This window comes from Musca autumnalis, unplaced genomic scaffold (genome assembly GCF_047663935.1).
Source record: "Musca autumnalis isolate F117 unplaced genomic scaffold, ASM4766393v1 scaffold_2, whole genome shotgun sequence".
Lineage (NCBI taxonomy): Eukaryota > Metazoa > Arthropoda > Insecta > Diptera > Muscidae > Musca > Musca autumnalis.
The window spans coordinates 76,274,280-76,295,654 of NW_027411755.1; the positions used below are offsets into that span (position 1 = coordinate 76,274,280).

At 34.3% G+C, this 21,375-nt stretch overlaps 3 protein-coding genes across 3 annotated transcripts in view; 2 read left to right on the top strand and 1 right to left on the bottom strand.

Moving 5' to 3' along the window:
- The window catches only part of ppk18 (pickpocket 18), a 71,147-nt gene that overhangs the window by 20,397 nt on the left and 29,375 nt on the right, over positions 1-21,375 (bottom strand). The window lies entirely within an intron of this gene.
- On the top strand, positions 15,388-16,807 carry LOC141394113 (zinc carboxypeptidase A 1-like). The gene has a single exon (XM_073968015.1). The coding sequence runs from the start codon at positions 15,459-15,461 to the stop codon at positions 16,734-16,736; it is 1,278 nt and encodes a 425-aa protein (XP_073824116.1). The 5' UTR covers positions 15,388-15,458; the 3' UTR covers positions 16,737-16,807.
- On the top strand, positions 17,461-18,850 carry LOC141394110 (zinc carboxypeptidase A 1-like). The gene has a single exon (XM_073968012.1). It carries the CDS (start codon positions 17,488-17,490, stop codon positions 18,769-18,771), a length of 1,284 nt encoding a protein of 427 aa, XP_073824113.1. The 5' UTR covers positions 17,461-17,487; the 3' UTR covers positions 18,772-18,850.

Sequence of the window (21,375 nt, forward strand, 5' to 3'; positions counted from 1 at the left end):
AATCAAAACACTTCTAGTCCCGCTAACATATCAGCACAATGGCAAAATATTGCCCACTCCATGCAAACAGCCGCAAAATCGGTACTTGGATACCAGAGACCTCCACCAAGGAATCCATGGTATGACCAGGAGTGTCGTGTTGCTACAGAAGAAAAAATTCAGCATATAGGGCTACTTTACAATCAGTAGCAACGCGTAGCTCACGAGAGAGGTATCGGGAAAAAGGAGAGAAGAGAAACGTCTTTTCCGTCTTTCAGGGAAAAGATAGAGATGGAAAAGCGGGAGTGCGAAAAAATCGAGATGTACAGGGGCCAGAATGAAGTCCGAAAATTCTACCAAAGAGTGAAACATCAAACTGATGGCTTTGGTACAGCACATCCTTCTGTATAGACCAGCAATGTAATTTGGTAACTGATACAGATAGTGTGCTAAGGATATGGAAAGAGCATTTTTCCAAACTGTTGGTATCCAATAGTAGCGAAGTCGACGAAGATACCACAGATCCAATCCCAGAAGATGGTGTTGAATGTATGTCACCCGGCTAAGATGAGATAAAGACAAGAATAAACCGGCTGAAGAATAATAATAATTGGGCAGGAGAAGACCCAAGAGATGCAGATCGACACCTACCACCTTTTTGTCGATTATAAAGCAGCCTTCGACAGCCCACTACGTTCAAAGGCATTCCAAGCCATGTCTGAATTTGGTATCCCCGCAAAGCTCATTCGGCTTTGTAAAATGACTTTAACTGACACGAGATCCTCAGTTAAAATAGGAAAGAACCTCTCCGAAGAGTTTTGTACCAAAAGAGGTTTCAGGCAAAGGGACAGCCTTTCGTGTGATTTATTCAATATCCAATAGTAGCGAAGTCGATGAAGATACCACAGATCCAATCCCAGAAGATGGTATTGAATGTATGCCACCCGGCTAAGATGAGATAAAGACAACAATAAACCGGCTGAAGAATAATAATAATTGGGCAGGAGAAACCCCAAGAGATGCAGATCGACACCTACCACCTTTATGTCGATTATAAAGCAGGGGAAAAGGACGTATCTTGGTATCAAGTTAAAAATTTATAATCAAATTCTTAACACTTCAAAACAATGAATATATCTTCATTAAAGAACAAGTGAAAAAATTGTCTTATGAAACGCAGTGAAAAGTCAACAGAGTTATTGGAAAACGCTTGGATAGCGATTGAAACCTTTTTACCTTGGATATATATGAGAGAAACGGCATGTGTAACAATATGGTACCAAAAGTAGATATTTTCCAAGAGGAAATTCAGGAAGTTTCTGTTTCAGATGAAATTGAATTGCTGAACACAATAACTTCAAGTGCCCATATTGTCTGGTAAATGTGAAGGATACAGTGCTTATTTTTATCTATTGTATTTTTATTGTTGTATAACTGTATATTTAATAAACTACTATTTTTGGTTGCTTAGGAATAAAATAAAAATATACAACAGAGAAAGAACGTTTTTGGGGAATTATTTCAGTTTTAAAATTGGGGTCTTGTTTCATAATGAAATAAAGGCCTCGACACATAAGAAGCATGGCATTCTTGCTGAAGCCATATCTGATAAAAGACTAAAGACCAAGTTCGACCTAATAAAAGATTTCAGAATCAAATTTGAATTAGGTCGAACTTGGTCTTTAGTCATTTACCAGATACGACTTACGCAAGAATGCCATTCTTCTTATGTTTCGAGGCCTTAAGTCCCCAAATTTAAGGAGTTATTTCATTTTATTTTGGGTTGTTATTTCACTTCGTTGGGGAGTTAATCCATTTCAATATTTGGGGACTTATTTCATTATGAAATAACGCCCCAAATTTGGAGACTTATTTCATTTTCAGTTTGGGGACTTATTTCGTAACGCCCTTAGAATATGTAACAGGGGTAATGAGACCACTTTCCAAAAAAAACCTGAGGGGGTTAGGCCACGTTTATATTGTTACGAATGTAACTGGTAGATTTAAGTTAATTTAGGCGAATTTCTGTTAATTTAAGAATTTGAATTGTAACGTAAATTTTCATTAAGCATTTAGTGCATTTAAATCAAATTTACAACAACAATTAAGGTATAAGGATTCCAATCACTACTTTTCTTCGTTGCTTTGATCTTGTTATTGTTGTACGCCTTCAGTACTCTCTCTCTCTCTTATTTATTTCCGCAACAACTGCAGTTATTAAATTATCGCTTAGTCTTAATTTACACTGTTTTGTTGTACTCATTCTATTTACTTTGACCATTCGATTATGATTCTGTATTGTAACGGTTACAATGTAACCACTTCTCCCCTCCCTTATTTACTAAACAGCCCTTAGTTGTAAACACACACCAGTCAGTGTAAGTAAAGAAGTAACCTGAACAGAGTAAAGCTTTGTGCTTACTGGAGAGTTTGCTGTGTGCTAGTAGAGAAATAAAGTCGCGTTAATAACTGAAGTGAATAACGTCAATAAAGCATTGTAGAATCGTAATCCAAAAAGAACTCTGTTTTATTTGGTACAAATCGTATCGGGGAATAAAACAACGTCTACACGGGATTAAGTTCAAACCCTAATTCCATAACAATATTATAGTCTCTTGCAGGGTTAACCTTATTAATGAGGATTTATTTGCCGTATACGCAAAGTAATTGACATTTTAAACCCAGTGGGTTTGTTAAATCCGGTTATATACAGTGTTGGTCACAGAATTAGCACACCCCTTTGGGGCAAAATGATTTCAGTCAGCTAAGAGTTTTGATAGGGCAAATTGAAATATTTTCGTAAACAAAATCTTTTTCAATAATGTATTTAACATATTTAATGATATAAGTGAATATCAGTGGTTTTGTGAAGACGACCAAATTATCAAGGGGACATATAATTAGCACACCCTAAGATTTTTTTAATTTAATTCAATTAATATACAAAAATTAATTTATATTGAAGTTAATTCATATTCAAAAAGTATTGAACAAATCATTTTTTGAAGGAAAAAATAATTTATCACCCCGAAATCTCAAAATATATCCCAATAGCGGACCATTTTTCGTCATGTACTCTTAAACCTCAGAAAGTCGCCATAACTTTAAAAAACAAATGTACAATTGGATCTGAAATTATTGGAACTGTTAATCGATTACCGAAATTTGAATATAAAGTAAAAAACTTTTCAAAAAGTGTTTAAGGTCGATGATTCATTCAAGAAAATTTTCTATTTGGAAGGGATTTATAGAAAGAAGGTCAATAAAATGCACCCTTATGTGAAGAAGGATCAACTTATAACACCATTTGTTATTCAAAATTACACGTCTGAATAACACCAAAGACCTATCACTACAAAACTGCCAACAAATCACTAGGTGGAACACGTAGCACATGAGTATGTTTAAAGGTATAACAATAAAGGATTTTGAGGTTTGCTGAAATTGGTTAAAATCCATGAATGTAGGCATGTACTATTCAAGATAAATGTTTTCTGGATTATTGAATTTAAATTTAATCGTTTTAAGCTCCGGGAAACATATTATCTTGCGGTCTCACTAGACTATCTCCCATTTGCCTTATGTTTAGAAAATTATTGAAATTTGCGTAGGTCCCATAGAGATGAACATAGGTTTATCGTGGCATACATCACGACTTATCGGTAGGATTCAGTCCAGATAGATAAGTATTTATAAAATCAATAGCTCAAAGCATCATATTACAGTTTTTTAATGAAAATTTTTGTGTCAAACGGACTTTACAGATGCACACTGCTGGTGGGTACATCCCACTATTCGCAAATTTACAAAGATGAACAGGAATATGGTGTTTTATTTGATGTTTCTATGAACTACTTGCCTCAATGAATTTGGTTACATGTGAAAAAATCGATAAAAAACACTAAAAAAACAGAAATTTCCATCAGTCCTTGGGACCCAAGGTGTACCCCATATAATTCCCTTCTGACACTGAAATTTTGGAGACTGGTGGAGACTATAACTAGCAGACTGGAACTTATTCCCAAACGAAAGGGATTTAAAACTGAATATGGACGAAAATATTGAAACTATTCACAATATTAGTGATTCTTTTAAGGTGTGCTAATTACGTGTCCAGTGAATTTAGGACATTTTTTACATTTTTCGAGGTTATTCAAATTGACAGTTATGTTTCAGTTTCTGTATTGCGTTGTATTCTTTAACCATACTACTGAGAATATATTAGTTCAAATACTTTATAAAATACAACTACTTTTGAAGGTCTTTTTAGGCTAAATAAATGTTGGTAGTGGGGTGTGCTAATTATGTGACCAACACTGTACTATTATCGATATAACCATATAAATAAAGACGAATTCTCTTTTCTCCTTTTCCGACCACCTAAATATGCTTTTCCAAGTATCTATCGAAGGCATTCGGCCACAGACTGGAACAAATTTATGGCGCAGCTCCGAATACGGCCATGCTGCTATTCTACTGTGAACTGAGCTCGGGAGCAATCAGTTATTACTTATTACTACTGATGAACTTCCAGCCAATTAACGTGCCCATATCTCACAGGAAGGCCTGGACCCACAACCTCCAAACTCTAGTTGATATAAATATTTATACTGACGGTTCTAAAATGGAAAAATTTACAGTAAAAATGTATGTACGACTCTCATATAAGTTGAACGACAATTGTAGTGTCTTCCAAGCCGAAATCTTCGCATTCGGAACATATAAACATTTGCGGAACATATAAACAATATGAAATAGGACATAGTTCGCACTTACGTCGATAGTCAAGGGACCCTTAAATCACTCAAATCTTACCCTATCAAGTCTTCATGAACGCTTTGTAGGACCTAACATCAATTTCATTTTTTATTAGGTCCCAAGTCATTGCAACATTAAAGGAAATGAAATAGCAGATGAACAGGCACGTCGCGACTCGGAGTCAAACGAAATTGCAATCGACAACTCAATGAAGGCCAGCCAGATTTGGTACAATGAACCCAACTGTAGGGTATAAAATGTAATCTGGTCAATATTCTCCAAGCGAAGAACACCATTTGTACTTTTAATGAAGAAATTCGACCTGAAACTAACAGTAGGAATAATCAGGGGTCACTGTAGAATAAGATCAATGTCGTGCAAGTGGGAAGGAGATGATATTGCTGACTACTGTTGCAGTCCATTGCTCATGAACAGAAGACTATGAATTATGGTTGAACACACGATCCAATCTCTGACAGCCTTCTGTCAAACCGAGCCAACGTCCCTGAATGGTACAGCCATCTTTTTGGTATCCAAGTACGAATGCGAATAGAAGTCCTTTCATCAAGACATTGGGTAAGTTGAACGGAGCAAGTGTAGCTTTTGTTGTATTTTGTCCCGGATAGTATTCTTGTTACACCCCTCATTTTTGTATACATATAATATTATTTTTATTATAAAAACACATTCATTAAAATTGTTTCCCAAACATCTGCCTTATAATAGTAATCGACGGAATTATCAGTAATTTATGCATGGTGTGACTAAATGCATTCGAAAGTCTTGAATATAAACTTTTTAATAAAAAATAACATTGTAAACGTGTTGACATTCACCTACTGAATAATTCTGTTATGTGACCTCTCGTGAGGTTGGAAAGCAGCAACTTATTTACATTTAAAATTATATGTTATCTTATTAAATTATATATGTATGTAGGTACATACACATGTATGTAAGAAAGTACATCCCTAAGTATGGGCATGGTTATTTGGAAACAACAAAATAGAAGAGTCATACAGTGGTTGTTTATCAATGTATATTCCAATTTGTTACATATGATAAGACAATTTTATGAGAACACCCCACATGTATTTTATAAATTATTTAAAACCAAATATATCCCCAATAGGAGATAGAAGATATAAGGTAACTGTTTTGATCGTCTTTAGTATGGCTAGGGCCTGGGGTTTATTAAGTTTCACATCCGCTTTAATGTATCGGCAAAAGTGTGAAAGTTTCAAAGGCAAAAATTATCTGTATTACATACATCTTAATATATGTATAAAAGAGTTGGGGATAAGTGACTGACGACTGATAGACTTATCATCAATGACCAGCCAAAATGGAAGGTCACCAGTAGGTCACTGTTGGTGCGAATGTGTCGGAGTCGTGAAAAAAGCTTCTTTAAATCAGTTAAAAGGTTAAAATTAAATTCAACCCTTTTAATGTCTATGTTGATTACAAAATTCATATCGAAAAATTTTTGTTTCAAATGATTGTTTATAATACACTTTGGAATAATGGTTTCATATCCCACATATTCTTGGGGAAGATCTTCCAGACGATTTACTGACCATCTCCTCTTGTTTCTATTAGAAGTCATTAATGTCTTCTTTAAATGGACCTGTTGGCCTTCTAAGAAAGACCTTGTAGTTCTTTAAGAGAAATCGTACTGAAGACCAACTGGACTTCTAAAGAAGTGATATTGATCCTACTAGACTTCTTGCTGAATTTGTAAGAGAAAAGATAGAGCCTGCCATTTTGTTATGAGGAAATTTTGGGCTTTTGAAGAACTTTTGAATAACCAAGCGTCCTTTATGAGGAAGTCTGTTTTTTTATAACAGAAGAGCATATAGGTATCTGTAAGAAAACCAGCTTGACCTTTTATCCCTCTATGAAAGGACCTATCTGCAGGGCTGTCAGAGATGACGATTTCTCGCCAAACGTGGCGATTTTTCAATGCGTTTGACGACTTTATTTTTGATTTGGCGACATGGCGATTTTTTGGCGGTTTTCAGAATAATTGGCGATTTTGTTGACTAATTGTGGAAATTCCCTTTTCTTTCCCTTCATTATACCCTACACCACCTTTTGGTAACGGGTATTATGTCTTTGTGCATTAGTTTGTAAAATGCAAACGAGATAGACCCATAGTTCCTTTTAGGGATATACATATAATAACTTTCTGAGTCGATTTACGCATGTCCGCCTGTCCATGTATTTTTGTAAACCAAGTACAGGTCGCATTTATTGTCCGATTCGCATGAAAATTGGGAAAGATATTTTTTTTTGGCCAAAGGACGAACGCTATTTATTTTGGTACAAATCGGTTCAGATTTGGATATAGCCCCCATATATTTTCGCCCGATTTGAGGCATTTGGTGCACCAAACACGTAAATTCTTTCCGATTTTGATGCAATTTGGTATATGTGACGGAATTAGGTCTAGGAATGAGTGTGCCAAATTATATAGAAATAGGTTCAGATTTAGATGTAGCTGCCATATATATTTTCGGCCGATTTTAGGTATTTGATGCACGAAACACGATATATGTATATGTCCGATTTCAATGAAATTTGTAATGTATGACGGAAGTTAGTCTAGAAATAAGCGTGCCAAAGTATATCGAAAGCGGTTCAGATTTAGATAAAGCTCCCATATATGTATATTCTCTGCCGATTTCAATGAAATTTGGAATGTGTGACTGTGGTTAGTCTAGAAATAAGTGTGTCAATCATATCGAAATCGGTATTATCGGCCGATTTTACATATTTGATGCACGAAACACGCTATATATGTATGTCCAATTTTGATGAAATTTGGAATATGTGACGGAATTTGGTCTAGAAATAAATGTGAAAAATTATTTCGAAATCTGTTCAGATTTGGATTTAGCTCCCATATATATTTTACATATTCCCAGTGGTGTAGTGTATTATATAGTCGGTCCCGTCTAGAGATGGGCGATTTTCGTGTGTACCGACAAAAATCGGTAAAATTTAAACGCAAAATTATGAATGAAAACTTCAAATAAAAGTTGACAGAACTCTTGATATCGGTAGAACTTTGCGACTACTTTTTATTCGTAGCTAACTTACCGAAGAACATCGTTAATTATAGAAATTAAAAGAATTTTTATTTTACCGATATTTGTCGGTAACTCAAAAAATGAGTTAGAGAATCGCACTACATATAAGGCGTGTGGGGTAATTTTTTTTAATATAATTACACCAATGACCGAAAGGAAAATGGTTAACAAATCGACTTTAAATTATGGGTATATATAATTAGTCATATAATGGTGGATATATTAATTTCTATGTATATTAAATAATTTCTGATTGTCTGTTTGGCCTAGCCTAACAAAACTTAGCCTAGAACTTAACTTTTAATTTTTTGTGCGCGCAATAATTTTATCCATTTAATATCTAAAATCCAAATCCTCCTTCATATTTAAATAATCATCTTCTGAAGAAAATATCACTTTAATATTTGGTATATTATTGGTCTCGGATGCCCATTCATATAATTCCCAAGATGTAGTTATTTGATCATCAAGTTAGTTAGTTTATAATTGCAAATCCATCTTCAAAATCGAAAATGAATCAGTTTTTAAGCTGCTCAACATAAATTCTAAAATAAAACAAGAAAACAAATTTTAAAAAATCTATTTTTTAATTTTTTTGTAGAATAACAAATGTTACCCTGGTTTACACTAGTGTAAAAGAAAAGTTTGTATTTAAGAAATTGGACCTAAAATTTTTGTCATTAATCGTTGTTTAATACAGAAAAATTGATTTTTAATACACTGTGCAATATTTTCAAGGTAATTTTGTGCGAACAACTTCTACTGCGGATTTTATGAAAGTACAGATCAAATCGTCGAAACCCCTATTTGGGGTTTGTGTTGTTAGATCGGGTTTAGATTTTATGGACTCTAAACATGGCTAAATATTGAATTTTTAGAGCAAATCGAGGCAATATCTCTGAAATCAATTCGAATCTTGATTAGACCTCTGAAGCAAATTTCTAGATAAGAGCATGAAGAAAATATTTGGTGAAATAGTCACCTAGAAAAACTGAATTTGTTACCTCTAAATGAATAATATATCTAAAAATTCCTTTATTTCATATATGTCGCACCATATCTACAAAACTGTTACCTTTTTTGTTAAATTTTCTTTGAAAGAAATATCCGCTGGAGTGTAATTAACAATTATTCAGAACATTTCATTCTTGTAAAATGTCTCTATCACGCTATTTCTGTCACATTTTTCAAAGTTCTTCTGTTTGACACGTAAGTTCTTCTACTTTAGGGCTACAGTATTGCTTAAGACCGCGAAGCAAAATTCTTTTTAGTTTCTGATATAAAGCCCCGATCAGTGGAAAAAGGATCGTTTTAGCCCGGTTTAAATGAAGCTATAAAATCCAAACCAGATCTAACAACACGAAACCCAATTACGGTGTTTGTAATCTCAGAATGTACTTTCAGAAAATGTCCATTAAAAGTTGTTTGCATTTTCAGTGTTGCACAGTGATATTAAATTACGAAAACTTTAACCAAGCCCACTGTGCAAAGTTTTTTTTTCTATTTTTCATGAGATAGCTGATTAAAAAAAAAACAAAAAAAGCTTCTTTCTTTTTGGAACCATATTAAAGAAGTAATGAGGCGTGATATCTCTGGAACACTTAGTAAAAAAATCTGAAAATATACTACCGCAAAAAATAAAGGAAATAAAAAACCACTTTTTTAAAAAGTGTTCATTTTCACCCGGAAATCCCCATATACAGTATCGAAAATATAATAGCACCACCTCCTCCAAAAAGGTTTGGAAGCATTTTTATGTATGAATGCAAGAAAATATTTTCCTTCAAACATAAATATTTAATCCAACAATTACATACATAAAATATTGTCCCACAGTTAGTCCAGGAAATATAGAATTTCCTTATGACCACTTTTCGGCTCCGCGCTCCGCATCGTGTAGTCCCTTTAAAAATATGGCGTATTTGCGAACTTTTGTACAGTTTTGGTTAAAGCTGCCAAAAACAAATATTTATAATAATGTGAATATGGCCCGTTCTTACATCTTGTCTTTTAAGTCTATTTTTGTTATTCCTAACTTTAAGAAATGTAAGGAATAAAGTTTGCATTGCCAGTGATTTGTTATTACATCTTCCATTTAAACTAAATGTGTGCCGATACCTGCCCTTGGATATGTACATAACAACATTAGTGGAAACTACAACAATCTTGATTGTTTTGTAGTGGCAAACAAATTGCTCATGTTGGTGCTATTATTGTGTTCGCAACTGTACATACATTCCCTGTAGGAAGCATGGGGTCATATGTCGACATGTAACCATTTTGTTTACTATTATGGTGACAAAGTGAACACTTGGTCAATATGTTGTCAACAATTCATACTTTTACCTTTATAAGAAGGAGCATTGTTTATAATGACAGCTGATAGCCTGACTAAGCATTTTCTTAATTTCTTGGTGTAAACTAATTTTGGCGGTTTATGAAAAAAAGTGTTTTTGTTAAAAATCCATAAAATATCGTGAATTTAACAAGTGAAGAAGCCCTATGTTCCCATGCGGAATAAATAAAGGAAAAAAAACTTAAGGTACATAATATTAATAACAGGAAGTATGAGCAAAAGAAGTCAAAGATGTAAATACATTAAGATTGGAAAACTCAATTGTTAACATTTGTCAATAGATGGAGTTAAGCTCTGTTGCTACGATATCATAACAACATTCTGTTAAGTAGTTAACAATTTCAGGCGTTTTTAACCGCTTAATTCATATTCAATGAACTGGAAACTGCTATGGAATACAATCCTGAGTCCAACTTTTTTGCTTTCCTACAATTTGTATAAGTCGAATTGCGCTTTAATGGAGTTTTTAACATTAACATACCCCTGTTGTTGATAAAATTTTTATATACTTTGTTTCATAAACATATTTCATTATGCACCTTTTCCAGTCTTTACAATTCTATGTCTTTGAAGAAGTTATAAAAGACAAGTGAAAAAATAGATATTTCTATATCAAAATACAAATTCTGAGGCGGCTGACAACATTTGTGGTGAAACTTCGACAATTAGACATTTTGTGGAATCTTTAGAGACGATTGTGGACGAATATATTGTCCCGTCTCGCTGGAAATGCTGAACGCAACTTACTTCTGATATTTGGACACGACATAATAATGAGATTTTTCCAATGTTTATACAGCTGTATTACACTATGCAACACTGAAAATGCAAACAACTTCTAGTATGCATTTTTTGAAAGTACATATTTAGACTACAAAAAACCTAGTAGGGTTTTGTCCTGTCAGATCCAGTTCGGATTTTATGGCCTCATCTAAACCGGGCTAAATCTACACTTTTTTGCATTTATCAGGCCTTTATCTCAGAAACGAATAGGAATTTGGCCTTGCTGCCTTTTGCAATATTGTAGCCCTAAACTAGTAGAACTTATCTTTTGAAAAAACCACATAAGAAAAACTCCATCTAGGGCATCAAAATCTATAAAATATAGAAAAATATACATAATTGTTGAAATTCTGGTCAGTATAGGCTAAACTATTGGGTGTTGAACCAAGTAAACTTTTCCAAAAATCTTCCAAATAAAGTTCTGAGCAATTCTTCATAACATTCTGAAACTCAAAAAGGCTTATTTTATGTTGTTTCAGCGGTATTTTGAATCATATCTTTTACAATACGTATTTCAAACACAGTTCACACCAACAGTTTATTCTCGCATTTCGGATTTCACTACATTATTGACATTTTTATTAAATCGTCGTTGAAAATGTACTGAAAACAAAGTCATAGAGGCATTTTACAACAATGACATGTTCTAAAGAGTTGTGTATTACATTCCAGGGAATATTTTTCCAAAACAAAATATTCAGATAAAATTAATGGGTTTGGAGATACGGTGTGAAATCTATAAAAATTGTGGAATTTTTCCATATATTTTGAAATTTGAGGCAATAAATGTAGTTTTTCGACTTCATTATTTCTCCAAATATTTTATTCTTGTCCTTATCTAAAAATTTGCTTCAGAGGTTAGAAGAAGATTCGCATTAGTTTCAGAGATATAGCCCGAATTTATTTAAAAACTCAATATTTAACCATGGTTAGATGGGGCCATAAAATCCGAGCTGGATCTGACACAACAAAACCCAACTAGGGTTTCTTGTCGTTTGGGTCTGTACTTTCAAAAAAATCCTCAGTTCGAATTGTTTGCACAAGATCACCTTAAAATGTTGCACAGTGTTAGGTAAGCAAATTTAAGGACATTTTCAGGGCGATTATGAATGTAAAGTCCCCGTGAGTTTTGTCTTTTTGCCGTTTCAACTTTTAGGAAAATGTAAGAAAACTCACGGGAGTTGACATTTATGATTGGGTTGTTCGTTTATTTATACATGTTTATTTTCAATTCCTAGATGTTATATCAACATTCAGCGAATCGCCTGACAAAACGTTAAGTGCAGCAGAAATATTTTATTTGGCTTAAATGTCGTTTAGGGGCACCTCTCGGATCTGGCTGAAATTTTTACAGTAGATAGCACTAGGCATGCTGAAAACATCCTAATTTAATATATCAGACCGATCCGAGAGGTGCCCCTAAACGACATTTAAGCCTAATTCTGTTCTAATGTGGAATCTTGTAATTTTTTAGCATTTTTACCATTATATGTTTTTTCTTCAATAAAATATACTATTTAAACAAAAGTGTAATTTCGTCGAGTTATTAAACGTACTATATAGCAATTTAATCTATAAAAAGTTCCAAATAGGCCAAAAAACTTAGTAGTGCAAATCTGGTACCAATGTCTCCACATGACCCTTAATGTACTATTGACTCACTACCTCCAATGTCCCTATTGACTCACTACTTTAAATTTCAACACATGGTTCCTCAGCAACTACTGACATATTAGTTCCAATGACACTACTGACTTTCGAATGACACGTTCATACAAAATGTCTATAGAAAATTGCATGAGTTGTCTACAGTTTGTTAGTAGTACTGTTGACAATGTCAGTGGTAAGTCAGTATAGATTCACTATTGAGATTTCCTAGAGTTTGTATATACAGTCGAAATCGCTTATAACGACGAAATCCAAAAGTCCCGAATTTCGGCCCTTTATATTCCACACAAATTAATATCGCTTATAACGTCGTCGCTTATAACGTCATATCGATTGTAACGTCGGTTTTTTGTGAAATATTTTAATTATGCTATCGGTTATAACGTCGAACCAGACGAAGAAGAAAAAATTCTCTCAATATTTTGTTGTATGTATATTTTTTCAAACTCAAACAACAACAAAATACCAAACATATGCGCAACATGTTCGAAGATGGGGTTGAACCACTAAATTACGACTAATATGGAGACGGTCTGAAGTCAATAAAGCTGAAATTGTTGCCACATAATGTCACATTTGTTTTCAACCCATTGACCAAGGTGTATTTAAATCACATTGCCGGAATCGGAAAATATCCACTATCCTGCAAAAATAGAAAAGGATGAAATTACGAAATTAAATGTGTCGGATGCCGTGTTATTGTTAGATGAAGGGTGGCAAAATGTAACGTCGTCTGCCATTGCTAATTGTTTTCATCATGCGCGATTGTCTATGGTCCTTTAAACGATTCTGAAGACATTTATCTTCATTCTCATTTCTCCCAGCACGTAGAAGATATTGATGAATAAGTTCCCATTGATGACAATGTTTTCAATGACGACATTAAATTGGAAGATGGAGACAATTCTAACGAAGAAATTGAGGATACTACAGAACCAGAATTTCAATTACCGTCAGTGTCAGAGGCATGTCTAGCTGTAGAAACACTTCAAAAATTTATTTGCTCAGAAGATGTTACAAGTAAAGAATGTGTTTTAAAAGACCCTTTCAAAATTCAGATCGAAGTTAAATTTAAAGCTTATGTTGGAATTCAAAATCGCAAACTAAAACTTGTAACAGGCTATTTTAAAGATAAGCAGATAACCATATCCCATATTTGCGTAATTATATCTGCTGAAGAATGTATTTAATATAGTTATTTTTTATTTTGTGTTTAAGTCATTCATACGTATGCATATAGTAGAGTTGGGCCATCTAATTCCTAGTTCCTGGTACTAGTTCCAAAGCGTATGAGCAACATCATTAAATATAACGTGTGATAGTAAGTATACGCAGTTTGTTCAAAGAAAAAAGGTGGGCCATTGGAACTGCGAAGTGAACGAGATAGTTCCATATAGTTCCTTTGGCACAACTCTAGCATATAGATGAAAAAGTAATAAAAAATGTATTTATACCCAAAAGTCGCTCTACATAATATAATTTCACCTCCTTTATAAGTATCGTTTATAACGACTATCGCTTATAGCGTCCGATTTTGGTCGGTCCCTTGACCGACGTTATAAGCGATTTCGACTGTATATAGATATATCGCTCATTTACTCAAAGAGAGACACATTTCAAAAAATCCAGCTTCGAGAAAAACGCGTTTTAAGTTGGAGATTCAAATTTTACTTCCCAACTTAAAAATATTATTACACAAAAAAAAAAAAAAAATAGAAAAACCACTTGGACCATATTTTGCAAACAGCTAGCCAGATATCAGTGCTAAATGTCTGTGCAAGATCAAGCATGATTTGAAGTGTTTTAGTGCTTCATAAATTCAAAAATCTGTTTTATTGAATTATGACAAACTCGTAGTAAATGAGCTGTAACTAGATGAGTTTTAAAGATATCAACATGAAAATTTGACACAAGATAAAGGAGACGTCGTAGAAAAAATAGAAATTCCTAGCTCAGAAACTCATTTTTTGAGTTATGCCACTCTTTGAGTAAATGAACGATATGTATGTAAGAAATTGAGAACAAATCTCTAATAGTTCTTATAAATTGTTGCCCATACAAAAAAATCAATGAAAATAATGAACATATTATTATTAATTTATCATTTTCAATTTATGTACCAAGTCACGGAAAAGATCCGTACAGTATACCTCTTTTGAAGCATTTTCTGAACATATTCTATTAACTATGTTGTTGTTGTTGTATGTTGAATAATAACCAATGGAGAACATAAACGATATTCGATACTATTCCGAACGGGCAATACCATATTACTCAACTTATTTCTTTGTCGTTTATAGGTATGATTGTGGAATATTTTTTCTTACTGGTAAAAGTTCAGAAAACAAATACTGAACTTAAAAAAATTGTAAATTTATGACCAAAAAGGATTTCCTGATATCAATAACTCCCAACCAAAAATTGATAACTGACGAATACGATTGAAATCAGTTCAATAATACCACTTGAAAATATTGCAATCTTAGAAGCGGACATTTTTTGTACAGAAATAAAAAGAATACAAAAATAAAAAGATTTTTGCAATATATTTTTTTTTTGATAAATTTACAATCTTTAATTAATGAAATGCTTGAAGTCTTACCGGCTACACCGCTAAGTGCATACACCAGCAGGCGGTGAGTGACGATGAGTTTTTTAGTTGTCAAATCATGTCCATGTATGAATGTCTTATCTATGACTGGGTGAAAATAGTGAAACTTATCTATTGTAAAGACTGCATGTAACTTCGGCTGCATGCTGGTTGTAAAACTATCACTATATAAACCACAGCTGGGACAAAAGTAGCAGCAATTACATCAAGTATGGCAAACAAGCTTAACCTAGTTTTGGGTTTCTGCCTTTTGGCAGTGGCCTTGTGTTCTGGCGAACGTGCTCGTTACGATAACTATCGTGTTTACCAAACTACCGCTTCTAGTCCTGCCGAATTGGAGGTGTTGAAACAATTGGAAGGTACCAGTGATTCGATTATGTTCATGGATGGTATTCATTACATGAACAAACCTATCAATGTTGTCGTGGCTCCCCACAAGGTTCCTGACTTCTTAGAAATTATGGGTGTAAATGAAATCGAATACAAGTTGATTGAAAGTAACTTGCAAAGTCAATTGGAAGATGATGAACAACAAGTAGCCAAGTCTAACCCAAATGCTCGTTCCATTGATTATAACTGGGAGCAATACTATGAACTGGATGATACCTACAGATGGTTGCAACAATTGGCCGTCCAATACCCCGGTGTTGTAACTTTGATTGAAGGTGGAAAAACCTATCAAGGACGTTCCATTTTGGGCGTTAAAATCTCCAAGAGCAAAACTACCAAACCGGGTATCTTTGTTGAAGCTGGTATCCATGCCCGCGAATGGATTGCCCCTGCCACTGCTACATACCTGATTAATCAATTGTTGACTTCCAATGTGGAGAGTGTACGCAACATTGCTGAAAACTACGATTGGTACGTTTTCCCCCATGCCAATCCTGATGGCTATGTCTATACTCACACTACCGATCGCCTGTGGCGCAAGACTCGTACTCCCTATGGTAGCTGCTTTGGAGCTGATCCTAACCGTAACTGGGGCTTCCAATGGAACACTGTTGGATCTAGCAACAATCCCTGCTCTGATACCTATGCTGGCCCATCGGCTTTCTCGGAAATTGAAACCCGTTCTCTGTCCGAATATATTGCCTCATTGAAGGGCAAAATCTTTTTGTACATTTCCTTCCATGCCTACTCACAATTCCTGTTGTATCCTTATGGCCACACGGCCTCGTTGCCTGCCAATGCCAAGGATTTGAAACAAGTATTTGATGTCAGTGTTGCTGCCATAAACAAGCGTTACGGTACCAAATATACCGGTGGTAACATCTACGATGCTATTTATCCCGCTTCTGGCGCTAGTGTTGATTGGGCATACGAAAATGTTGGCACCAAGATGTCTTTCTGCTATGAATTGCGTCCATCTTCCAGCTCGGTTGGTTTCAAATTGCCTGCTTCTCAAATTATTCCCACTGGTGAAGAAACTGTGGATTCCATTACAGCTATGGTTCAAGAAGTTCAGAAATTGGGTTACTTCGGCAACTAAGTATGTAACCATATATGTATGTGATTATTAAAAAATAATAAATAAATAAAAAACAATAACAATAACAAAAATTTGAGATGAATTTAGCTATCAGAACGACATTAAGTTCGGCAGGGAAACTTATTTAAAATAAGTTTTATCAATATTTATTCATCGTCTTTGGAAGATAAATGGTCTGTTCCAGAACTGCAAGAATCTACTAATTTTTACTTTTTTTCGACAACACGAAGGGAAAATTGTTATCGTAGTAAAAAGTAGTAGCTTCTTGCAAGTTCTGGAACAGAGTATAATACTGAACTTTAAAAACAAATTTATGACCAAAAAGGATTTACTGATATCAATAACCCGCAAACAAAAAACTGATAAAGACGAATACGAGGGAAATCAGTTCAATAATACCACTTGAAAATACCGTAATCTTAGACGCGTCCATTTTTTTGTACAAAAATAAAAAATATCAAAACAAATAGATTTTTGCAATATTTTTTGAAAAATTTACAACCTCAAATCAAAGAAACGCTTGACGTCGTACTGGCCTACACTGCTAAGTGCATACACGGTGAATGATGACGAGTTTTTTCGTTGTCAAAACATATACATATGGACATACATACCGCTTATCTATGACTGGGTGAAAATAGTGAAACTTATCTATAGTAAAAACTACATATAGCTACGGCCGCATGCAGGTAGTTAAACTATCACTATATAAAGCACAGTTGGGGCCACACTGGCAGCAAATACATCAAGTATGGCAAACAAGTTTAACCTCATTTTGGGTTTCTGCCTTTTGGCAGTGGCCTTGTGTTCTGGCGAACGCGCCCGTTACGATAACTATCGCGTTTACCAAACTACCGCTTCCAGTCCTGCCGAATTGGAGGTGTTGAAGAATTTGGAAGGTGCCAGTGATTCGATTATGTTCTTGGATGGTATTCATCACATCAACAAGCCCATCAGCGTTATTGTTGCTCCCCACAAGGTTCCTGATTTCTTGGAAATTATGGGTGTCAATGAAATTGAATACGAATTGGTTGAAAGCAATTTGCAAAGCCAATTGGAAGATGCTGAAGAAGAAGTAGCCAAGCCTAACCCCAATGTCCGTTCCATTGATTACAACTGGAACCAATACTACGAATTGGATGATACCTACAAATGGTTGCAACAATTGGCTGTTCAATACCCCGGCGTTGTAACTTTGATTGAAGGCGGTAAAACCTATCAAGGACGTTCCATTTTGGGTGTTAAAATCTCGAAGAGCCAAACTACCAAACCTGGCATCTTTGTTGAAGGTGGTATGCATGCCCGTGAATGGATTTCCTCTGCCACTGCCACCTACTTGATTAATCAATTGTTGACATCCAATGTGGAAAGTATACGCAACATTGCCGAAAACTACGATTGGTACGTTTTCCCTCATGCCAATCCTGATGGTTATGTCTATACTCACACCACCGATCGCCTATGGCGCAAGACTCGTACTCCCTATGGTAGCTGCTTTGGAGCCGATCCTAACCGTAACTGGGGCTTCCAGTGGAACACTGTTGGATCTAGCAACAGTGCCTGCTCTGATACCTATGCTGGTCCCTCGGCTTTCTCTGAAATCGAAACCCGTTCCATGTCCGAATATATTGCCTCCTTGAAGGGCAAAATCTCCTTGTACATCTCCTTCCATGCCTACTCTCAATACTTGTTGTATCCTTATGGCCATACTGCCTCATTGCCTGCCAATGTCAAAGATTTGAAACAAGTATTTGATGTCAGTGTTGCTGCCATGAACAAGCGTTACGGTACCAAATATACTGGTGGTAACATCTATGATGCTATCTATCCCGCTTCGGGTGCTAGTGTTGATTGGGCCTACGAAAATGTTGGCACCAAGATGGCTTTCTGCTATGAATTGCGTCCATCTTCGAACTCCATTTTGACTGGTTTCAAATTGCCTGCTGCTCAAATTATTCCCACTGGTGAAGAAACCATGGATTCCGTTACTGCTATGGTGCAAGAAGTTCAAAAGTTGGGTTATTTCAACAACTAATTATATAACGATAAGTGATTACAAAATAATAATATGAAATAAGACACAATAATAATAAATTAGTAAATTATAAAATAAATTATTTTATTTAGTATGTCTCACACTGATTCAGAGTTTGATTTTGCAGGGTAATACCACTTTGTTCTAGACATTTGGGGAAAGAAATAGTAATTTCTCGGAATGTATTATAGATATTGATATAAGGTAGGACAGTCGTATTTTAAAAACACAAAAAGAAAAATGTTGGTCTATATTGTCAGAGCAACAATATATATTTTTGTCACAACATGTATCTGTTTTGTTAAATCCCTGTAATTGCAAATCTGAAAATACCATTTATCAAGCACATAAAACAAAAACAATTTTTTTACGATAAAAAAGGTATTATCTCCTTTTGAATCTTTTATATTTGTCAATATACGTAATTCACATATAAATACAGCTCATTTACTCAAAAAGTGGTATAACTCAAAATATGCGTTTTCTGAGTTAACAACTTTTATTTTTTCTACGACTTCTTGTGTAAAATTCTTCTTGTGTAAAATTTTCATGTTGACATATCTAAAACCTAACGAGTTACAGCCCATTAACTACAAGTTTGGCACAATTCAAGAAAAACGTTTTTTTTTTTTGATTTTCTGAAGCATGATTTGAAGTTTTTAAGACTTCAAATCAAGCTTAATCTTGCACAGAAATTTAGTGCTGATATCTGGCTAGATGTTTGCAAAATATTGTCCAAATAGTTATTTATTTTTTGTGCATAAAACGCATTTTTCACTTGCTCTTAAAACAGTTTTTTTTGGGAGTTTACGTAATTTATTTGACAGATAGTCCATGGAATTGACAACTTAAATGATGCAGTTTTTATAAGACATGTTATTTGTGAAATGCGCTTAAGTTGGGAAGTCAAATTTCAAAACTGGATTGTTTGAGATGTGAAACTTTTTGAGTAAATGACCGATATGTACATTAGACTGGCCCAAATTTTTTTTTGGAACTACTACCTCCTAATTTTTTCTATTTGATCCAAAAACCTTATACATGTATGAAATTTTATGGTGATCGGTTAACGTTAACTCGTGCCAACCTAGCGGTCTTTGTTGCCATAGTAATTTGTATGGAGCCAAAGGTGTATTTTCATAAGAATTATTTAAAGGCCGCAATTAAGGTCCAATCGATGAAACAACTTCATTGTTGTGGATAAAAAACGAGTTGTAAAACAATTTTAAAAATTTGATTGGATTTTGATTGATATATGTAGCTCCAATATGCATATTTGGCCGATTTTGGATATTTTGGGCCCTATATATCAATGTAACTTTTGCAAATTTTGAAAAAATGAGACACTAAAAATCGTGGATATATACGTTTTTTATATAATTTCAACAACTACAGATAAAAATTCATATCTTGAAAAATAAAAATTAAATATTTGTCAATTCATTTTTAGGGCGAAACCTATAGCTCTGCGTGTTGCGTGTGCGTTCAAAAATACAAAAACAAAATACATGTATTTCAAATTGAAAACAACAACAAATACATGTATTTTGTTTCTGTATTTTTGAACGCTCACGCAACACGCAGAGCTATAGGTTTCGCCCTTAGATTTGAATTCAAAAACAACATACATATGTCACGTTGTGCCTTAACTAATTTTAAATGGAAGGTGCTTACACCTGGGAAGTTTTTGTAGATTCTGAAACTACAATGCTCATAGATGAGAAATATCAAGAAACAAAAAAAATCGCCGGAGGGATTTTCAAATAAATCGCGATTTAAGTTCACATTTTTAGGGATTCTTTAGGTTTTCACGATTTTGCTTGAAACCGCGAGTCCTATGTAAATGGGCCTAAAAAAATGTTGTAGCTCTGAAAATTCTCCTTAAGATTTACTTTTATGATATTTTCGTAGGTTTTACCTTTTTTGATATATAGAAGTTCAAATTGAGATAATGCATTGACAGTATCGCTACCTTATACATAAAACAAGATCATATATGGTGCGCCTTAAATAACTTTTCATGAAAACCGCTTACACGATTTCGCGGATTCTGAAACAGCAATGTTCATAGATAAGAAAAATAAAAAAAAACAGAAAAAATCGCCAGAGGGATTTTTAAATAAATCGCGATCAAAATTCACAATATTAGGGTTTTTTAGGTTTTCACGATTTTGCTTGGAAACCACAAGTCGTATCGAAATGAGTATAAAGAAAATGTTCTAGCTGCGAAAATTCTCTACAAGACTGACCTTTATGTCTTTTCGTAGGTTTTACCATTTTTGAGATATAGAGGTTCACTTCAAATTTTTAGGGTTTTATCTTAAGTCTTCAAGATTTTGCTTGGGAACCACAAGTCATATTAAAATGGGACTAAAGAAAATGTTGAAGGTGTGGAAGTTATCTACAAGATTAAATGATTTATTTTTTCCTAGGTTGTACCATTTTCAAGATATATAAGTTTAATTTGGGAAATTGCAGTAATGACATTGTTTTATAAGGAGGCGATACAGTCAGTGCGTTGTCTCAATTCGAACTTCTATATCTCAAAAACGGTAAAACCTACAAAAATATCCAAAAATAGTCTTGTGGAGAATTTTCACTGCT

Coding starts and splice junctions, on each gene's coding strand:
- LOC141394110 (XM_073968012.1), top strand. CDS start 17,488: ATGGCAAACAAGTTTAACCTCATTTTGGGTTTCTGCCTTTTGGCAGTG.
- LOC141394113 (XM_073968015.1), top strand. CDS start 15,459: ATGGCAAACAAGCTTAACCTAGTTTTGGGTTTCTGCCTTTTGGCAGTG.